Genomic DNA, 22,975 nt, shown 5'->3' on the forward strand with positions numbered 1-22,975 from the left:
TTTCATGTGTAGTGTGTGACTGTTGTGGTGTTTTCAGTGTAGTGTGTGACTGTTGTGTTGTTTTCAGTGTAGTGTGTGACTGTTGTGGTGTTTTTATGTGTAGTGTGTGACTGTTGTGGTGTTTTCATGTGTTGTGTGTGACTGTTGTGGTGTTTTCATGTGTTGTGTGTGACTGTTGTGTGTCTCACCTCTTTGTGGCCTCCTCCAGCAGCAGAAAGGGGCTGTTGTTGACTCGATGAGCAGGAGGAAGTTCACTGTCACTGACCCTCACCAGGGCCCCACGCGCTCACACACGCCCTCTGCTGGACACACTAAGGCACTGCGCTCACTTTACCACGTCAAACACTTACACAGATGTGGGTAGAGGAGCCGAAATCTGTACTCCAGGAAGAGAATTCAAATGATAATGCTCGAGAAGAAGTACAAAGTCATCGAAATGACTCAAAACAGTGAAAAAGTTTCAGGGGGAACTATGACTCAAGTAAGAGTAACTGTTTGGGGGTAAAATCTGTAAGGTATGGGCTGGGGGGCCGCGAGATGACTAATTATGACACAGTATTTCATGTATTTTTTAATTAAAAATGGTATATTTTAGTGAAATGATTAGCGACTAAAATAAGCAGAATTAAACCTAAATGTTATCATATTGAGTATTTTGGTGAGTGATTTGTGTTTAATAACCAGATTATGTATCCATTTGAAATCTGTGAGATGAACTGACAAAAAGACTGAACTATGAACTGACAATGTATTTCAGAATCAGAATAAGGAGGAAATAGTTTTTGTTTTTGGATGGGTTAGGATTATTTATTGAGTCGCAAAGTGAGACTTGAATTACATTTCCCTTTGGGCAGAAAAACATGGCTCTTTTCTCCGTCTTGAGAGCAAAACATTCAACAATCCTGATCCATCCATAATAAGACTGTTTAAATGTAATCATTCCTGTTTATTGTTTCCTTTTCTTTAGTCCACGGCTTTAGACGTCTGCCTCCAAACTTAGTCGACCCAACTATATTTGAAAAGCGATTCCTGAAGAAAATCCGAGACCTGGGAGAGGTACAACTTTTTCTTTCACTTTCAGCTTTAAAATAACTCTGTCATTCAATAAGAGAGTTTGGAAAATGTGTGTGTTTGATTTGTGTTCCAGGGTCACTTTGGGAAGGTGGAGTTGTGCCGCTACGACCCGCGCGGAGACAAAACTGGGGAACTGGTCGCGGTCAAGTCTTTAAAGCCCGAAAGCCGCGAGGAGCAGGGAAACAACCTGTCCACGGAGATAGACATCCTGAAGGCACTGTACCACGACAACATCGTCAAGTACAAGGGCATCTGCCTGGACGAAGGTGAGCGAAGGGCACCGGGGTACAAGGGCATCTGTCTGGGGTACAAGGGCATCTGTCTGGGGAACAAGGGCATCTGTCTGGGGTACAAGGGCATCTGTCTGGATGAAGGTGAGCGAAGGGCACCGGGGTACAAGGGCATCTGTCTGGGGTACAAGGGCATCTGTCTGGGGAACAAGGGCATCTGTCTGGGGTACAAGGGCATCTGTCTGGGGTACAAGGGCATCTGTCTGGGGTACAAGGGCATCTGTCTGGATGAAGGTGAGCGAAGGGCACCGGGGTACAAGGGCATCTGTCTGGGGTACAAGGGCATCTGTCTGGGGTACAAGGGCATCTGTCTGGGGTACAAGGGCACAAGGGCATCTGTCTGGGGTACAAGGGCATCTGTCTGGATGAAGGTGAGTGAAGGGCATCAGGGTACAAGGGCATCTGTCTGGACGAAGGTGAGTGAAGGGCATCAGGGTACAAGGGCATCTGTCTGGACCAAAGTGAGTGAAGGGCACCGGGGTACAAGGGCATCTGTCTGGACGAAGGTGAGTGAAGGGCATCAGGGTACAAGGGCATCTGTCTGGACCAAAGTGAGTGAAGGGCACCGGGGTACAAGGGCACCGGGGTACAAGGGCATCTGTCTGGACGAAGGTGAGTGAAGGGCATCAGGGTACAAGGGCATCTGTCTGGACCAAAGTGAGTGAAGGGCACCGGGGTACAAGGGCATCTGTCTGGGGTACAAGGGCATCTGTCTGGGGAACAAGGGCATCTGTCTGGGGTACAAGGGCATCTGTCTGGATGAAGGTGAGCGAAGGGCACCGGGGTACAAGGGCATCTGTCTGGGGTACAAGGGCATCTGTCTGGGGAACAAGGGCATCTGTCTGGGGTACAAGGGCATCTGTCTGGGGTACAAGGGCATCTGTCTGGATGAAGGTGAGCGAAGGGCACCGGGGTACAAGGGCATCTGTCTGGGGTACAAGGGCATCTGTCTGGGGTACAAGGGCATCTGTCTGGGGTACAAGGGCACAAGGGCATCTGTCTGGGGTACAAGGGCATCTGTCTGGATGAAGGTGAGTGAAGGGCATCAGGGTACAAGGGCATCTGTCTGGACGAAGGTGAGTGAAGGGCATCAGGGTACAAGGGCATCTGTCTGGACCAAAGTGAGTGAAGGGCACCGGGGTACAAGGGCATCTGTCTGGACGAAGGTGAGTGAAGGGCATCAGGGTACAAGGGCATCTGTCTGGACCAAAGTGAGTGAAGGGCACCGGGGTACAAGGGCACCGGGGTACAAGGGCATCTGTCTGGACGAAGGTGAGTGAAGGGCATCAGGGTACAAGGGCATCTGTCTGGACCAAAGTGAGTGAAGGGCACCGGGGTACAAGGGCACCGGGGTACAAGGGCATCTGTCTGGACCTTTCAGCCGGAGCCACTCCTCTGTGTTTTCTATAAACATTAGCATTAGCATTAGCTCTATAGAGGCTTTGGCTGGTACAAAAACATGACATTCACGTGAGATCAAAGTTGAGTGTTTTTCAATTATAATTGTCAAGTAAATCATGCATCTGAGCTGAGGACCAACGTTAAGATTTATGGTTTATGTTTTTTTAATATTAATACGTTGAAGATCAGTATATTCCATGTTATGTCTTTAAATGAGTCAAATTAGAACGGGCTGAACGCACAAACTGCACACACAACAAAGGTTAAAGCGATGAACATGACAATAGACACAACAATCACAACAACATCTAGTCTAGAGACCACTAAACATCGTCTTTTACACGTTATTAATGAAAAGAACACACAAATGACTCGCTCTGAGCGCAGCAGATACAGTGTTCAACCAGGAGGTGAACTTATAAACCTGGGGAAACTAGTGATGAATATAAATATGCTAACTCCATTTTAGTAGTTTGATCGATAGTAAAGGGAACAAGCTCCCTTTTTAAAGGTTCCCGGCTGGACCAAGACAGACCAAGACCTTCGTCCAGACAGATGCCCTTGTACCCACCATTGGGTGAGCACAGGGATTTAAGGGTTTTTATCATTGATTAGGTGTTGGTTTTGGGGTTTTATGTATATATTTATGTATAGTTAACTGTGTATGTGTTTATTGTTTTTTATGGAGGTTTTAGTATATTTTTTGGAACACCCCTATTTATTATTTATCGTTCGACCCAATGGTGTGGACGAGATAAAAGACGCCTCAACCATCAGTCCTGGTTCTGCTGCTGGAAGAGACACAGCTCGTGGCCTCCAAACCTTTTTGCACAGGCACTTTATTTTGATTGAAAATGAAATAAAATGTGGACCACAATTATTTCTCGTCTCCCTTGACTTCAACCGCTCCGGCCATCCTACGTCACAATAACCCTCCTTCTTTTGTCCATCTTGTAGGTGGCCAGGCTATCAAACTGATCATGGAGTATCTTCCCCTGGGCAGTCTGAAGGAGCACCTGCCCAAATACAAAAGCAAGACGAGCCTTGGCACGCTGCTGAGCTACGCCACTCAGATCTGCAAGGTCTGTCGCGCTCGCCCACACTCGCACACGCTCACGCACCACTTTATTATTATTGTCCTTACTATGGTTATTGTCTTTCCACAAACAGGGCATGGACTACCTGGGATCTAAGAACTACATCCACAGGGATTTAGCCGCTCGTAACGTGCTCCTGGAGAACGAGCGCACGGTGAAGATCGGCGACTTCGGCCTCACCAAGAGCATCAAGGACAACGACGGCTATTACGTGGTGAAGGACGAGAACGAGAGCCCCGTGTTCTGGTGGGTTTACGGGGGCGGTGGGCGCGCGCGGGACGTCGCCGTGGGAATGCTCTGACCTGTGTGGGCGTGTCTTCTCAGGTACGCGCCGGAGTGTCTGACCCACTGCAAGTTCTACCGCTCGTCGGACGTCTGGTCGTTTGGAGTGACCATGTACGAGCTGATCACCTACTGCGACTCGTCCAAGAGCCCCATGCATGTAAGACACACACACACACACACACAAGAGCCCCATGCATGTAAGACACACACACACACACACACACACACACACAAGAGCCCCATGCATGTAAGACACACACACACACACACACACAAGAGCCCCATGCATGTAAGACACACACACACACACACACACACACACAAGAGCCCCATGCATGTAAGACACACACACACACACACAAGAGCCCCATGCATGTAAGACACACACACACACACACACACACACAAGAGCCCCATGCATGTAAGACACACACACACACACACACACACACACACATACACACACACACACACACACACACACACACACACACACACACACACACAACACACACACACACACACACAAGAGCCCCATGCATGTAAGACACACACACACACACAAGAGCCCCATGCATGTAAGACACACACACACACACACACACACAAGAGCCCCATGCATGTAAGACACACACACACACACACACACACACACAAGAGCCCCATGCATGTAAGACACACACACACACACACACACACATACACAACACACACACACACACACACACACACACACACAACACACACACACACACACACACACACACAAGAGCCCCATGCATGTAAGACACACACACACACACACACACAAGAGCCCCATGCATGTAAGACACACACACACACACACAAGAGCCCCATGCATGTAAGACACACACACACACACACACACACACACACACACACAAGAGCCCCATGCATGTAAGACACACACACACACACACACACAAGAGCCCCATGCATGTAAGACACACACACACACACACACACAAGAGCCCCATGCATGTAAGACACACACACACACACACACACACACAAGAGCCCCATGCATGTAAGACACACACACACACACACACACACACACAAGAGCCCCATGCATGTAAGACACACACACACACACACACACACACAAGAGCCCCATGCATGTAAGACACACACACACACACATACACACACAAGAGCCCCATGCATGTAAGACACACACACACACACACACACAAGAGCCCCATGCATGTAAGACACACACACACACACACACACACACATACACAACACACACACACACACACACACAACACACACACACACACACACACACACACAAGAGCCCCATGCATGTAAGACACACACACACACACACACAAGAGCCCCATGCATGTAAGACACACACACACACACACAAGAGCCCCATGCATGTAAGACACACACACACACACACACACACAAGAGCCCCATGCATGTAAGACACACACACACACACACACACAAGAGCCCCATGCATGTAAGACACACACACACACACACACACAAGAGCCCCATGCATGTAAGACACACACACACACACACACACACACACACAAGAGCCCCATGCATGTAAGACACACACACACACACACACACACACACAAGAGCCCCATGCATGTAAGACACACACACACACACACACACACACACACAAGAGCCCCATGCATGTAAGACACACACACACACACACACACACATACACACACACACACACACATAAACACATAAACATAAATACAAACACACACAAACTACTTGACTCTATTTTGTACATTTGTATTAAATATTGAAATGTCTAGTGCAGTTTGCTCAGCTTTAATGTTCCTGAAGTGTTGACCTTGTTGACCTTTGGTCGTGTTGCAGCTTTTCCTCAGCATGATCGGCCCGACTCAAGGTCAGATGACCGTGATGCGACTGGTCAACGCGCTCAAAGAGGGAAAGAGGCTGCCACGCCCGGAAACCTGCCCCGAGCCCGTAAGAAGCACCACACAGCACATTTCACCCTCAGTAAAACCATGTGTGGCGCTATGGCAACCGTTTTATTAGGTTTTGTTGTAATTTTTGGTCATTGGATTGTGTCCTCCTGACCGATTGTCTCCTGACCGAGTGTCTCCTGACCGATTGTCTCCTGACCGAGTGTCTCCTGACCGAGTGTCTCCTGATCGATTGTCTCCTGACCGTTTGTCTCCTGACCGATTGTCTCCTGACCGATTGTCTCCTGACCGAGTGTCTCCTGATCGATTGTCTCCTGACCGATTGTCTCTTGACCGAGTGTCTCCTGACCGAGTGTCTCCTGATCGATTGTCTCCTGACCGTTTGTCTCCTGACCGATTGTCTCCTGACCGATTGTCTCCTGACCGAGTGTCTCTTGACCGAGTGTCTCCTGACCGAGTGTCTCCTGACCGAGTGTCTCCTGACCGAGTGTCTCCTGACCGTTTGTCCTCCACAGGTTTACGAGCTCATGCGCCGCTGCTGGGAACAGGCCCCGGACAAACGCATCACCTTCAAGAGTCTGATCCAGGAGCTGAGCGCGATGCAGCGGCAGCTCCCCGGTCACCGCGGCGACCCCTGAAGAACGCCCCAGGGGAGAAAACGACACCTTCGGGACGAACAATCGAAACCGCTCCCATTTCCGGACGGTTCCCGAGCAGCAGCGCCCCAAAGAAGGACCTCCCCCTCCCCCTTTTTGTTTATTGCACGTTTCCACAAAAAAGACATCAATGCTCCTCATTTACTTCAATTACTTGGGAGTTATTTTTTTAACCGAAGATCTCACTTCCTGTAGCTCGCGCCTGGCCTAAATGTGATGTGACCTTTAGCCGCCATTAGAAATATCGGCGGCGTTACGGGAACGGCGGTGTCAGGACCAGTTTTTATTGTAGCAAGTAGAGAAAGTTATATATATATATGTACGTACAGAGAAAAGACTTATATCTTTTACTACGGACTTTGGTTCATTCAACAATACCAGCCTCGACTCGGGTCTCGTTGCGGCGTCGATGTTTAGCGGTTAGCTTGTGTCGACGCGCGACGACACAACAATCGAACTAAAAAAAAGAACGCCACGGAAACAGCCGCGCGATACGTCCAGTCGCGCAGTACAGTTTAGATTTTAGATTTTGCTCCTGAAATAGACTTTTTAGATTTCTTGTTTTCGCGGCACGATTGAGCAAGATTGAGCAAGATTGAGCACGATTGAGCGCGATTGAGTGCGATTAGCGATTAGCGATTAGCCGATTCATCCCGACGTCCCGAGCTTCAACCGGACGAGCAAAAGCTTAAACGTCGAGTGTTACGTGGTAGAACTGACCTTTCAAACATCACGCAACTAGTTTATACTTTAACGCAGAATCGAGAGTCGTAAAATATTGCGGTGTTCGTAAAAGATCGTTAGAAAGCGAAACGCCGCTCGGTCGCTGAAGTCACGTGTCGCTGTTTGTTTTTCTTCCACTCGGATTGTGAAATAAACTGATATTAAATGTTGAATCCATCAGCGACATGAGCGAAATGAGCTGTGATTTTATTTTTTATTTTTTTGAAGTCCGTTTCTGACGCTGTAGAAAACAATATCGCAAAGGCTGCAATTTAGTTTGAAGTATCGCGGCTAAATATCCCGTTTGTACGCTCCCGGGCACGTTTTTGAACAGAATCCTGCATCAAATCGCCCAAAAAATCACTCTTTTTTGGTGCTTTTTTAAAAGATATTCCGCCAAATTATACAAACCGCTAAGTTATTGAAAAATGTTGCAGATTTTTTAAGTTTTACACATGTTTAAAGAGCCCGGGCATTCGCTTAGCTTAGCCTTACGTTGTGCCTTTTTTAACTGGTAACGTTGGAATTGCTGTAAATCCCTTCCTCCCGAAACCTCCTGCGCGCGCTACACCTGTAACAGTCACTAGGGGGCAGCAGAACGTCACTTTTCTGCCTGTACAAACTTGTCTATACTCAACTACAAATGTTATCCAGTGTATTTTAACGAGCCATTTCCCCGCCGTCTGTGCAGAGCGTTTGGGCCGACACGTTCTTCTGTCACGAACGGCATTTATTTCATGTTTATTATGTTTTTAAAAAAGGAAAGAATTGTATGTTTGAATCATGTTTATGTGTAACATTTGTATTTCATTTTATTTGCAACGCCCGGTTTGTAAAACGTGATGTGAGCCGAGGGTTTTCCAGACGGGATCGATTATAAAGTCATAACTGTTATTGAAATGTATTTGCTGTGAATGTTTGTACACAAAACACACACAAAACACTAAGAAAAATAAATAAACATACAAACAAACAAACACACAAATAAACACACAAACAAACATACACACAAACACACACAAACACACAAACAAACAAACACACACAAAACACAAATAAACAAACACACAAACATACAAACGCGCAAACAAACACACAAACAAAGAAATAAACACACACAACACACACAAAGAAATAAACACACAAACATGCAAACAAATAAACACGCAAACAAACACATAAAACACAAACAAACAGACAAACACACAAACAAACACACAAAACACACACGAACAAACACAAACACGCAAACAAACACACAAACACGCAAAAAAAGAAACTGCTCCGCTTCAGTCCACATTTTATTGAGGAATGTAAAAGACAATTCCTTCTGCTCAAAATAAGCCAAAAGAAATATATTTTTCCATAAAATAAGAAGAAAGTATCCATAAATACATGTTGGAAAAATAAATAAAATCAGTGTATCAGCCCCAATGTAATATTATTATTATGAACAGCTGAAAAACATGACAGTCTATGATATATATTACAATTAGCATGCGGAAATTGCTCTAGAAATACTTTATTCACATGAAACGATACCAATGTATATAAAATGTAGCAAAGTCTACAGTATATTTTAGGTCAGAAAAAATATCCACATCATTTTTCAAAGCAAAGCGTTGAAACACGGCAAGTCTAAAAACTACAGCTTTAAAAGATCAAAAATCAAATCTAAATGATCAAAATCCGATATATGTTTTGTATTGCAAAGCTTAAATATTGTATCAGTCGCACTATTGCCAGTGTTTATGGACCAGAAACAAACAAGAATGAGTTTCCTGAAGTTTATCGATCATAAGGTTTATTAAAAAGAGATGCAAATGAGTCACAGGAGATGAACACGTGAACTGGATGAACGTGTGAACTGGATGAATGAACGCGATTAACGAGTGAACTGGATGAACGTGTAAAAAGGATGAACGTGTGAACGGGACAAACAAACAAACAGTGGCACTCTGCTCGCTCATGTTATAAATGCTCTTTACACATGTGTTCTTGGCCCTATCTCGCAATGGCACTGAAAAACACAACGCACCTGAAGCCAAATGCTCCATTTTGTGATTTTTTTTGTGATTTTGCGTTGCCCATTTGGAGGATGACGGAGCAGCAGAGCGAGCTTGTGCCCGCTCACCAGCAGGTAAAGGGTTTGAGCCTTCAGAATCTCCAACAACGACGATTCCGCCGTATAATCTGAATACTTGTTGACTATTTCAGTATTTGTTAGTCGTTGTCTGGGCTGCACAGACTCCGAAACACCTTCTGAAAGAGGTTATTGTCAAAAATAATTGTCAAATATCAAAATGTCAAAACGCAATGAACAATTTGTGGATTTCATCAATAATACGCTTTATTCGTAAGTATTATCCATCTAGAAGTCTCCAGTCTGCATACTTGACCTTTATCTGGTTAAAAGTGTTCAATAATTACAACATCTCAGTGGACTGTAGAGCTAATCATTTATTAAGTTGACTAATCGCTGACTAATTGACTACAAAAATAATCAATAATTGCAGCATTATTAAATCAAAATGTCAAAACGTGATGAAAAAAGTGTGGTTTTCATCAATAATACGCTTTATTCATAGAAGTCTCAAGTCTGCATATTCTGACCTTTATCTTTGACCTAATCGCTGACAAATCAACTACAAAAATAATCAATAATTGCAGCCCACATAATTGGAGCCCACAGAGCAGGGAAGGCATCCGGTTTAAAAAAACTTGCCAAATCACCATCAGTTATTACCAAATGACACATTTAATAACCCTAAAAACAGCATGAACAAAGACTTAATTCAATGAACGTACAGTAGTTTATTAAGAACGTTTCAGGCTTAATAACGGTGTAATAAACACTGTAATAAAGCCTGAATCCGCCTCAACATTTACGTTATGAATCAAGTGTTTGTTCATTCTTTATTAAGCCTGATAAAGCTGTAGTTATTACAAATTCGTACCATATTTCGGACAGAAAACGTGAGGTAAATATGAGTCCGACCACTAGGGTAAACTTATTCCGTGTCCATTAGTAACGTGAGGCTGTCGTGACCTGATTTAAAATGCACACTTGATTAAAACACACCTCCGTCGTTAATAATGCATGAATAAACAAGAGGAGAAAAAGCCGGCTGAGGTCTGCTAATTAAAAAGGGCGTTTGGATGGTTCGAGTGCGATTGTGAACAGAAGCGGGATCGCGCGGAAACCGATCACGGACATATATACATTTAAGTGCTTAACGTATATCGTACGTCACGTTTTCTCTCACATTTGCATTGCAGGAGTCACTGTTGTCATTAGGAAGACAAAAGTGCAAGTGATTTTAAAATGACTCTTTTTGATATTTAACTTTTTCTCTTTAAATCTTTGCCTTTTGACACTGAATGTTCAATTTTCTTTGTCAAAACCTGCACAGAAAATGTAACTGGCGACGATTATGGTTGAATTTCACGACCTTTAGCGTAATTTAAATGCCACAAAATATGACGCGCGCCAGAAATACATCGCGCATACATCGTTTTAACGTTTACATATATATATTATAACTTTAATAATCTATCAAATCTGGTAATAATCCGATTTCAAGTGCAACCGCAGCCACTGTTAAGCTGCAGCATGAAAAGTGGGGGGAGAGAGCGGGTGTAGACATTCAACAAAATGGTCGAGGGCTGGAATCTGTGACAGCGACGGCTTTGACCACCGCACCACCAGAGGGCGCTGTTCAACGGACAATCATCAGATTTGAGCGTAGTCGTTGATAAGGAGTAGAAAGTAGTAGTAATAGTAGTACAGGAGATGTAGTAGTTGTAGTAGCAGGGGTAAATTTAGTAAATAATGTAAAATAAATGTACTTTTTCCCTGGTTTAATAAATGTTAGAAAGCAGAAATAAGTAGTAGTAATAGCAGTACAAGAGGAGAAGCAGTAGTTGTAGGAGTAAATTTAGTAAATAATATAATAATAAAATAAATGTACTTTTTCATTGGTTTAATACATGTTAAATAGCAGAAATAAGTAATAGTAATAGTAATAGTAGTACAGGAGGAGACGCAGTAGTTGTAGTAGTAAATATTGTAAATAATGTAAAATAAAGTTAGTTTTTTCCTGGTTTAATACATTTTAAATAAGTAATAGTAGTAAAGGAGGAGAAGCAGTAGTTGTAGTAGTAAATTTAGTAAAAACATGTAAATAAATGTACTTTTTCCCTGGTTTAATACATTTTAAATAGCAGAAATAAGTAGTAATAGTAATAGTAGTACAGGAGGAGAAGCAGTAGTTGTAGGAGTAAATGTACTAAATAATGTAAAATAAATGTGTAAGTATTATATTTCTTGTGTCATGTTGTGCCCGGCCAATTTCTCCCTCTGAATAATTAAAAAGCTCCAGCTGGAGCCGAGTAGGAGCTGGACTGGAGCGCGATGGAGCTGTATAATGTATTCAGCAGGATTTGGAGCGCAGCAGGAGTGAGGCACCATGGGACTTCAGTAAATGCCAGTGTGTGGGCGAGTATTCATCACATTGTGGGGACTCATATCTGCACTCATTTGACGGGACCCGCCTCTTTTACAGGGACCCGCCTTCTTTACAGGGCCCCGCCTCCTTTACAGGGCCCCGCCTCCTTTACAGAGCCCCTCCTCCTTTACAGAGCCCCTCCTCCTTTACAGAGCCCCGCCTCCTTTACAGGGCCCCGCCTCCTTCACAGAGCCCTGCCTCCTTTACAGGGCTCCGCCTCCTTTATAGGGCCCCGCCTCCTTTACAGGGCCCCGCCTTCTTTACAGGGCCCCGCCTCCTTTACAGAGCCCCGCCTCCTTCACAGAGCCCCGCCTCCTTCACAGAGCCCCGCCTTCTTTACAGGGCCCCGCCTCCTTTATAGGGCCCCGCCTCCTTTACAGAGCCCCGCCTTCTTTACAGGGCCCCGCCTCCTTTACAGGGCCCTGCCTTCTTTACAGGGCCCCGCCTCCTTTACAGAGCCCCGCCTCCTTTACAGGGCCCCGCCTTCTTTACAGAGCCCCGCCTTCTTTACAGGGCCCCGCCTTCTTTACAGGGCCCCGCCTCCTTTACAGGGCCCCGCCTCCTTTACAGGGCCCCGCCTCCTTTACAGAACCCCGCCTCCTTTACAGAACCCCGCCTCCTTTACAGAACCCCGCCTCCTTTACAGAGCCCCGCCTCCTTTACAGAGCCCCGCCTCCTTTACAGAACCCCGCCTCCTTTACAGAACCCCGCCTTCTTTACAGAGCCCCATGACGTGAAAGAACGTTACTATCACAATATAAAGTTGAAGTATTATGTAAAATCACACTTTTCAGATAATTTAACCGTGATGTAAAAGCGTTTCCTCGCCGTTCGTTTGGTCACGGTTGTATTTTGATTGATTCACACGTGTTTGAGTTTATCCTGTTTTCACCTGGCCACGCCCACTTCCCAAACGTTCAGACCGCATGTCGGACGGCGGATGTTGGGCTGAAGGGGACACTGGGGTAAGTTGAGACACTTTTTGCATTGGCGTTTTTTTTGTTGTTGAAACCGACAAAAGACATTTCCGTGTACAGTTTTACCTAGAAAAAATACATAACATCTAAACATATACATTTAAATTAACTTAGATATCTCGACGGACAAGTAAAAAGTATAAAAGTAATAATTCAACGTGATCAGTTTCATAATTTACTTCTTATGGGAGATATTGTTATACTGTATTATAATTTAGGAAAGAAATGTACCTAAATTGTATGTTCTGTATTTTGCAAAATGACCTGACATTTGCGACTTAAAAAATAGATTACATTAAATAAATAAATGTTTTGCTCCAATGTGAGCCAGATTTTGTTTTCCACCCAAAAATGTGATTATTTCCACCTAAACGTTTTTATAAACACAATTTAAGGATGTAAATTTCAATGTATGACGCCAAATGACAATAAAATAGTTTAGTATTGAGTTTATTTTTCTAATTGAATTTAGTTTAGTATGTAAGGGTTGTATTTAGAGTTTAGGAGGAAACTTGAGACAAAACGAGTCACTTTTAAGTACCAGCTGCAGTAGAAACACGATTACGCCACATTCAAACCCGTTTCAGACTACGGTTCACACGAGTCTGGCGGGGAAAGCCTCTCGGAGCGACACACGGCGAGTCGTTTAGTGCTTAATCAGCCGAGCCGCCGCACAAACTCCGCATCAGCAGAATGTTACTGTAACACGCGCTCACAGCCGGCGAGACTCTGGGATTTATCTGAGCTTTAAAATAAGCCCGACCCGACGGACGGGGCAGGAAAACAAACAGGGATGTAACGGTCATTGTCTGCTGCCGAATTCATGGCGTATTATTTATCTGTTCATTATCATGGTTCTGGAGCTACTGACAGGAACGTTCAGCCCTAATTTGTGATAAATTGCACCGCAGCAATGATACTTCCACACAAACCTAATTTATGAGCATCGTTCGATCACATTTTACTTTCAAATCTGTGAAAAGTGTGCGTTTAACTCGTTAATAAATATGAGGAGATTGTCAAACTGTCATGGTTCTGGAGCTACCGACAGTAACGTTCAGCCCTAGTTGGTGTTAAATTGTACCACAGCAATGATACTTCCACACAAACCTGATTTATGAGCATCGTTCGATCACGTTTTAGTGACGTATACTTTTAGATCTGTGAAAAGTGTGTATTTAACCCGTAACTAAATGTGAGGAAATAGTCCAACTGTCATGTTTCTGGAGCTACAAACAGTAACGTTCAGCCCTAGTTGGTGTTAAATTGTACCACAGCAATGATATTTCCACACAAACCTGATTTATGAGCATCGTTCGATCATGTTTTAGTGACGCATACTTTTAGATCTGTGAAAAGTGTGTATTTAACCCGTTAATAAATGTGATACATTGATTTATCTACATTTAAACTGGCAGCACTTGCAGCCGCAGCCGACAGAACACAATAAACGTGTAAAAAAGTTAAATGAGTTTAATGAAAAGACGCCAAATTGGGTTCTGAGCGGTATCAGCGATTGCAATAAAAGTAGTAGTAGTAGTAGTTTGGAATAGTAAATCATAGTTATAATGTTAGTAGCAATTTAGTTTCTGTGGTAAATATTTATCAAATGGCTGTTTGGAGAAAAAAAGTTCAAAAGAAAAGTACAAAAATAGAGGAAGCTTTAAATTAGCTCCGTCTGTGTCATCAACAAGCGACGTTCAGTCAGCAATTTACACGCAATTTTCTGACATTTTAAGCAATAATTTAACAAAATAAAGGTGTTATCAGGTATTATTATTTGTCAAACCATAACTATTGTGTGATGTATGTGGATTTCAGCCCTTGTTTACGTAACAGTTGCTCGGTAACAGTTGCGTAATTACCTCTGTCACATCTGTGGCAGGTCGGAACTAAACTAAACATTGAACTAAAATTCCATTAAGTTTTAACTGTCTCCGACTTTATTTTGTTGAATTAATGTTTTGAATGTGAAAAAAGCTGTTTCTTTTGTGTAATTTATGCATCAACTTTGTCTGGAATTAGCGTGATGTCACTTCCTGTCATTTCAAACGGATTTCTCAATGTTTTCTGCACAAATTCCTACTCGATTGGCCTAAAAGTATAATTCATATGTACAACAGGTATAAAAACACCAAAAAGTCTGAATTACCAGTCATACGCACTTTAAATTTAATCAGATTCACTGCGTTTTAGTTAAAAACAGAGTCTAATGTGTCATATTTAAGTCTGGGTTTAGCTGTGGTGATACTCAAAAAGCCAAATACGATCTCAGTTGGTGTGGAAAGCATTTACCTCTGAACTCCGCCCCTTGTTTTGACGCATCTCTTGTTTTCTCGTGTTTTTCCACCTCGTCCAGACTTCGCCGAAGGTCACGCGGGTGAAGCAGAGGTGAAGGCAGCGGGCGGAGGAGGCGGAGAACACACAGGGCCACAAACACAACAGGCACATCAGGAGTAAGAGCCACATGACGGGGGCCCGCTTCAGGGGGACACGCCTCTTTAACGCAGATTTGCTTTACAGTTGACAATTTCCATTTTAACCTCTCACAAAGGTTTTTCTCATCTAATAATACTAAAACGAGAAATGAATAAGGGTTAAAACAGATGTGTACTCGGTCTAAACAGGATCATAATCAAACAAGGTCTTGGAGAAGCCTTGAGTAAACTGAATATTGATAAAAATGCAGACTTTTGTTGTCGTACAATAAGTTCTAAAGACTGAAATAAATCCTCAGGTTCAACATTTGTGCATTTTCATTTCACATATTTCGTGGCAAAGTCCAACGTGAACGCAACCAAACAGAAAACCCAGTAATAAGATCAGATTTTTGGTGTGTTTTTACGTGTTCATGAGAAATCTGATCGTCAAAATCCTGTTGGACCTGGAAAACAAAACAACTCTTTAAATCTTGTACATTTTCTCTTTCATCGTCATCGTTGACACATTCGTTTTTGCATTATTTTCTTTGTCAAAAACAGCACAAATCAGATGTAACTGTTCATATATTAATATATTAGACGTGTCGGTAATCTGATAACTCCAGAAATCAGATCATGATCGGATTTGTCTGTGTAACTTCAATCACAGAAGGCAATAAGGCGCTGGTACAGCTGGCAGCCCGGTGTAAACGCTCTCTCTTCTTTCTCACACTTATTGTGCTTTATCTCCTATATTTTGTAAATATAGTTAGTATATTTTTTCTATTTTACTGTACGATAGGGACACGCGCTGGAATAGTTTTTTAATTCAACTGTTTTTTACTTTTTTCGGCTGGATTTGAGCGTTTTTCGTTGCGTTCGTTGTGTTGTTGTGACGTGAGCCCCCCCCCCCGCGCCCTCCGGCCGCGCTAAAGTACGGCGTGTCGTCGGTACACGTTTATATACACGTTTATATGAAAGAGGAACTTCACGAACGATCGGGACACGCACTGGAATCGCTTTAAATTAACTTGTTTTGACTTTATTCGGCTGGATTGAGTGTTTTCGTCGTGTCGTTGCGATGTGTTTTGGCTCTGAGTCCCCCGGCTCCGGCCCCGCCCCCCGCCCGGCGCCGTACCACGTTTACACAAAGGAGGAACTAATGAAACTGCGGAGAACAGTCGTCTTACCCGGAGATCGTCACGTTATCCCGGCGGACATCCTAAGGAAAACGCAACGAGGCAGACGGGCTGGGCGCAAACTCCGAGAGAAGAGAGGGACAAACAGGAAGTCGGTTCCCGCCGTAGTCATGGGTAACGTGAGGTCCCTTCAAAATAAAATGATGGAAATAGCGAGCCTCATGCGGTCCCAGAGGATTTATAGGGACAGCAGCGTCTTGATTTTCACAGAGACCTGGTTAACAGCAGAAATGCCAGACTCTATTGTAGGTTTGGACAATTTTCATCTGCTGCGGGCGGACAGAACGAGAGAATGCGGGAAGAAAAGAGGTGGAGGTCTGGCGGTGTATGTGAACACGAGCTGGTCCAAACCCGAACACTGCACAGTGAAGGAGCAGCTATGTAACAAGGATATTGAACTATTGGCTATTGGCATGAGGCCATATTATCTGCCCCGGGAGTTCTCACATGTGATTTTGATCGCAGTCTATGTGGCCCCGTCTGCCAATGCTGAAGATGCTTGTGAAGCACTGCTCTCCTGCACTTGTAGGCTGCAAACACAGCATCCACAGGCTCTCTTCCTCATCTCTGGTGACTTTAACCACGCTTCTCCCTCTTCTGTTCTACCAACATACACCCAGTATGTTACCTGCCCCACCAGAGAGAATAGAACATTGGACTTGTTTTTTGCCAACACCAAGGAGGCTTATTCTTCTTCCCCCCTCCCTCCCCTGGGCAGCTCGGACCACAACCTTGTACATCTGAGGCCTGTGTATGAACCCATCGTGCGCAGGCAGCCTGTGGTGTCCCGTGAGGTGAGGATGTGGTCTGCTGAGAGCGAGGAGGCTCTGAGGGACTGCTTCAGCACCACTGTCTGGACTGAGCTTTATGACCCACATGGGGAGGACATCAACACCATCACAGAGTGCATCACGGACTACATCAACTTCTGTTTTGAGAACATTGTTCCCTCCCGGACGGTGCGGTGTTTTCCAAACAACAAGCCATGGATTAACCGTGAACTGAAGGCTCTGTTGAAGGAGAAGAATAGAGCCTTCAGGTCAGGGAACAAGGAGGAGCTGAGGACTGTGCAGAAGGAGCTGAGGAGGAAGATCAGGCAGGCTGAGGCCGGCTACAAGAGGAGGATGGAGGAGCAGCTGCAGCAAAAGAACATTCAGGGAGTGTGGAGGAGCCTGAAAACCATCTCGGGCTTCAAAATCCCCCCTGCCCAGACAGAGGGGGATCTACAGTGGGTGATTGATTTAAATGCTCATTTCTTGAGGTTTGATCGGTCACCCGCCCCTCCCCCTGCACAGCTGCATGCTCCCTCTTCCACAGCTGGACAATGCCCTGCATCTGTTCCTCTTCGCTTATCTGCCCCGGACCATCAGCTCCCCACTTCGCCTGGACTCACCCATCCCCCCAGCACACGGTCCCCCTGCCAACCACTGACTGTCACAGCAGCAAGGGTGAGGAGTGAGCTGAAGAGGATTAAAGTGAGGAAGGCAGCAGGACCTGATGGCATCAGCCCCAGGCTCCTTAAGTCCTGCGCAGATGAACTGTGTGGAGTTATGGAGCATGTCTTCAACATGAGCCTGAAGCTGAGGGTGGTACCACAGGTCTGGAAGACCTCCTGTCTGGTACCTGTGCCTAAGACACCGCGCCCCAAAGACCTCAACAGCTTCAGGCCGGTGGCTCTCACGTCCCACCTGATGAAGACACTGGAGCGGCTGGTCCTGGACCACCTCCGCTCCACCGTGAGCTCAGCCATGGACTTGCTGCAGTTTGCATATCGGCCTGGCATCGGAGTGGAGGACGCCGTCATCTCCCTGCTGCACCGCTCTCTCTCTCACCTGGAAAAGCCTGGCAGCTCTGTGAGGATTCTGTTCTTCGATCTTTCCAGCGCCTTCAACACCATCCAGCCGCTGCTCCTGAGGGACAAGCTGGAGACGGCTGGTGTGGAGTATGACCTGGCAGAGTGGATCCTGGACTACCTCACAGACCGACCCCAGTTTGTGAGAGCCCGGAACTGTGTGTCTGACACTCGGACCTGCAGTGTGGGGGCGCCCCAGGGCACTGTCCTCGCGCCCTTTCTCTTCACCCTTTACACTGCAGACTTCAGACATGACACGGACAGCTGTGTCCTGCAGAAGTTCTCTGACGACTCTGCCATCATCGGACTCATCACGGACGACGATGACGCGTACAGGGGACTGGAGCAGGACTTTGTGGACTGGTGTCAGCGGAACCACCTCCTCATCAACGCGGGGAAGACCAAGGAGATGGTGGTGGATTTCCGCAGACGCCACCCCACTGCCCCCTCACCAGTGAACATCCAAGGACGGGACATTGAGAGAGTGGACTCATACAAGTACCTGGGTGTTCATCTGAACCACAAACTGGACTGGACTCATAACACAGACGCACTGTACAGGAAGAGCCAGAGTCGGCTCTACCTCCTGAGGAGACTCAGGTCTTTTGGAGTGACAGGGCCACTCCTGAAGACCTTCTACGACTCTGTGGTGGCATCAGCCCTCCTGTACGGTGTGGCCTGCTGGAGCAGCAGCATCACAGAGAGGGAGAGGAAGAGGCTGGACAGAGTCATCAAGAAGTCCAGCTCCGTCCTGGGCTGTGCTCTGGACTCGGTGCAGGAGGTGGGGGACAGGAGGGTCCTGGCTAGATTCACATCTATGCTGGACCATGAGTGTCACCCCCTGCAGGACACTCTGTCCGCTCTGGAGAGCAGCTTCAGTGAGAGACTGATCCACCCTCGATGTGTGAAGGAAAGGATCCGTAGGTCTTTCCTTCCTGCTGCTGTCAGACTTTATAACAAAAACTGTTAGTACTGAACACTCGCAATACTGACCTAACCCAATACTGATGTGCAATTCTGTCATATGTGCAATTGCTGTTGGAATTCATGTGCAATTACTGTGCAATTACTGTGAAATTCATGTGCAATCTATGTGCTGTCGTGACACATATTCATGTGCAATTACTGTCGGGATCACATGCAATGGTATTTATTTATTTATTTGTCTATGGGAGTTTTTATTTATTTATAGGAGATCTTCTACTGAAAGTGTTTTTCAGACTTCCTGTAAGTGATCTGTTCTTCTGTATCTACCTCTGTATCTACCTGCGTTGCACCAATGAAATTTCCCCATGTGGGACAATAAAGGAATATCTTTAGAGAAAAATGACTCTAAAATACAAAGCAAAGGGACGACTTCTCCAAACTACTATTACTGTTAAAACACTTACTTACACTTCGTAGACCTTAACCAGTCCCTTCTCTTTGAGCCAATGCAGTTTTTTGTATGATTCTATCTGTGAACAACCTTCTCAAAGCAATAAAAATGATTAAAACTGATTTTATCCAACTAAAAAGCCAGAAGGAGCGTGTCTGTAACTCAGGAAACCCACTGCTCTGGCCTGACCTACAGTATTTCTGCACGTGAACAACAGGAGCTTGGTTTGCTCTGGTATGTAGCACTTTGTACTGAGAAAAGCTGAAAAGTGACCTAGCAACGCAAGTGTCGCCAACTCCCATTTCTGAGACGCCGACGAGGGTTTTGAAAGACGGTTTACAAAAAAGTGGATGTGAAAATGTAAAAAAAATAAAAATAAACATCTCTGTAGTTGGTTTTGGTGAAGTACACGACAAATTGCGAGATAGGGCCACGTATACACCACCGCAGAGCCTTGAGTTCACATACAGTCTGCATGAATGTAATGTTTAGGTATTTAAATGTAGTTAAATGACGCAAAGCACTCAAAAACATGGCACAAAATGACAAAAGATGAATAGTACTTGGATGATATGGTAAAAATACAACGTTAAAACTTGTATATTGCCTAAAGTTGTCGTTTGTGGATTCTGGACAGAGGGACGCTCGATTACGGAAAGAAAAAATAAATCATTATAACAATTATTTGGTTATTAATGGCAATCATGACGTGTTTGGAGAAATTACAGATGGATTTGCGTATAATTGATAGTTATCTAAAGTATAATTAAAAGTTAAAAGAGTTCTTGAGTATCTAGACGTCGCAACATGCCGTCTGGTTACCGTGGCGACGATCCCTCTAGTGTTCATTAATACCTGCGACAGAAAAAGCGCCCATATAACCATCATATGCACAGTTTAATCATGAATTGTTTTATTTTTCCACACATTCTTTTTGATAATCGGACGTAGCATTATTAGCGATTCATTCATTTTTATTTCTTTTAAAACGGCCCAAACTGAACACGTTTCGTCCGCTGCGAAAACGCCTGAAACGCACAAACAAGCTTTTCTCTCACGTGCCCGCGGTTTTCACAGTGTCGGAGGCGGGTTGCCATGGCGATGCAAATAATGTTGAGCACAATGAAAAACATACAAGTGGGAAAGCGACAGACGCAGAGTAAGAGATGTGAATCAAACGTATGACAGCGTACAAAAGGAGTTATTGCCATCTTCAGAACAATAGACAAAACCAAAAACCTTACATTGTTTCTTCATAAAAGGAGAAGTAAGGGTGCAATTATGATCAAAACACTAATACTGATAAGAAGATAAACTACGGTGCAGATTAAAACTCATTTCATGTCAACTTTTCAACGGAAACGCACACAAAATATTGGATTTAAGGGGTTAAAGTGCACATGACAGCTACTCACGTTTGTCTGTTTATGACTTAATCGTGTCTGAAGTAAATGTTTGTCACCTTTTTACAGCGTTCAAGTGGCAATTTGTGAAGAAAAATGGAAAAATTCAAGTTGAAAATGGCAGGACGTGAGCTCCAGCTGAGTTCTCTGTGATGTCATCAATAAGCGACGTTCCATTGTAAACGCGGTGGCAATTTACACACAACAAGTGCATTTTTCTGACCGTTTAGACAATAATTTGACAAAATAAAGGTGTTACCAAGTACTATTATTTGTTAAATCATAATTATCGTGGCTATTATTTTGGCCCTTGTTTACATTACGGTTGCTAGGTAACAGTTGTGTCATGTCCAACCAGGAAGTACAATTATAAAAAGTTGAACATTTGTAATAAAATCTTAAATATAATCACATTTACGACGCTTTAGTGAGACGTGTAGCTTGTCATTTACGACACTGGGTTTCAGAGCGATGAAAAATTGTGACCTTTGACATAACAATTGGCATTCAATTTTAAATTCAGTTCAAATTTGATGAACTTTGGACTGTTGGATTTGTTGTGGCTTAATTTTATTTGTTTGTTGATTGTATTACTGTAATTATTTCTATTATTTTTATCATTATTATCTATTTCTGTCCTACTTTCTGGTCCTGTTTTTTTTTTGTGTGTGAAACATTTAAAACAGTGAAAACAATTAAATAAATAAATAATAAATACATTCAGAAGTCCTCAAAAAGTGGCTGAAACTAGTGAATATTCAGTGGAGATGAGGGTGATATTATATTATAATGCCATATTACTGTAGTTCTTATGAATAAAGCCCTAATAATCTCTTAAATGGTGGATTTTTGGATATTGCATGTCAAATATTGTAATCGACGGACAAAAAATGGCTTGATTGGTTTCAAACTCATAATAAAAGATAATTATATGAATCTTTTCACCATAATAACTCATTTACCTTGATTACAATGGCATTTCTTCACTTATTTTACACATACCACTTACTTCTCCTTTAAACAGACAAAATTACACCCTGAACACAATCAAAAATGTACTTGTTAAAAAAAGTAGCATACAAGCAAAAGAGGCCACAGTTCAAACATTATATTGGCCAAAATGAAACTGATATTAAACCCTGGAGTCTATATTCATAAAAAAAAATCTAAAAACAAAAAGAAAAAGCCTTCGTTACATTCGAAGCGGCTCAACATTTGGCTTCAACGATTAGCGCCTGTAACTAACTACATTTGGGAGAATACATCTACGCAGTGTCCATAAAATATATTATCACGTTACAAATACATTATATAACAGCTTAAGATAGAAAAAAGGAAAATGTACGACGCGCGAACAAACGCGCCGACAAGAGCCGCACAAATCAGATCGATCTGGTTTTGTCTGATCCGCATGGCTTTATTCTATGTACACGTCCATACTGTGTACTTATACTTATTATAGGTATATGTACACATCCATAATGTGTACACAGACATAATAGGTCTATGTACACGTCCATACTGTGTACTTATACTTCTTATAGGTCTATGTACACGTCCATACTGTGTACTTATACTTATTATAGGTATATGTACACATCCATAATGTGTACACAGACATAATAGGTCTATGTACACGTCCATACTGTGTACTTATACTTCTTATAGGTCTATGTACACGTCCATACTGTGTACTTATACTTATTATAGGTATATGTACACATCCATAATGTGTACACAGACATAATAGGTCTATG

At 43.9% G+C, this 22,975-nt stretch overlaps 1 protein-coding gene across 1 annotated transcript in view; it reads left to right on the plus strand.

Annotated features, from left to right (window-relative positions):
* The window catches only part of jak1 (Janus kinase 1), a 46,518-nt gene extending 37,614 nt beyond the window's left edge, over positions 1-8,904 (plus strand). The window contains exons 19-25 of the mRNA XM_072437848.1: positions 968-1,056; positions 1,148-1,340; positions 3,723-3,847; positions 3,936-4,108; positions 4,187-4,304; positions 6,032-6,142; positions 6,618-8,904. Coding sequence (XP_072293949.1) covers positions 968-1,056; positions 1,148-1,340; positions 3,723-3,847; positions 3,936-4,108; positions 4,187-4,304; positions 6,032-6,142; positions 6,618-6,740 — 932 coding nt within the window. The 3' untranslated portion in view covers positions 6,741-8,904. The remainder of the gene's footprint in view (positions 1-967; positions 1,057-1,147; positions 1,341-3,722; positions 3,848-3,935; positions 4,109-4,186; positions 4,305-6,031; positions 6,143-6,617) is intronic.
* The last annotated feature ends 14,071 nt before the right edge of the window (positions 8,905-22,975 follow it).

This window comes from Eucyclogobius newberryi, unplaced genomic scaffold (assembly GCF_026437365.1).
Source record: "Eucyclogobius newberryi isolate DKJ021-1_F unplaced genomic scaffold, fEucNew1.0.hap1 SCAF_9, whole genome shotgun sequence".
Taxonomy (NCBI): domain Eukaryota; kingdom Metazoa; phylum Chordata; class Actinopteri; order Gobiiformes; family Gobiidae; genus Eucyclogobius; species Eucyclogobius newberryi.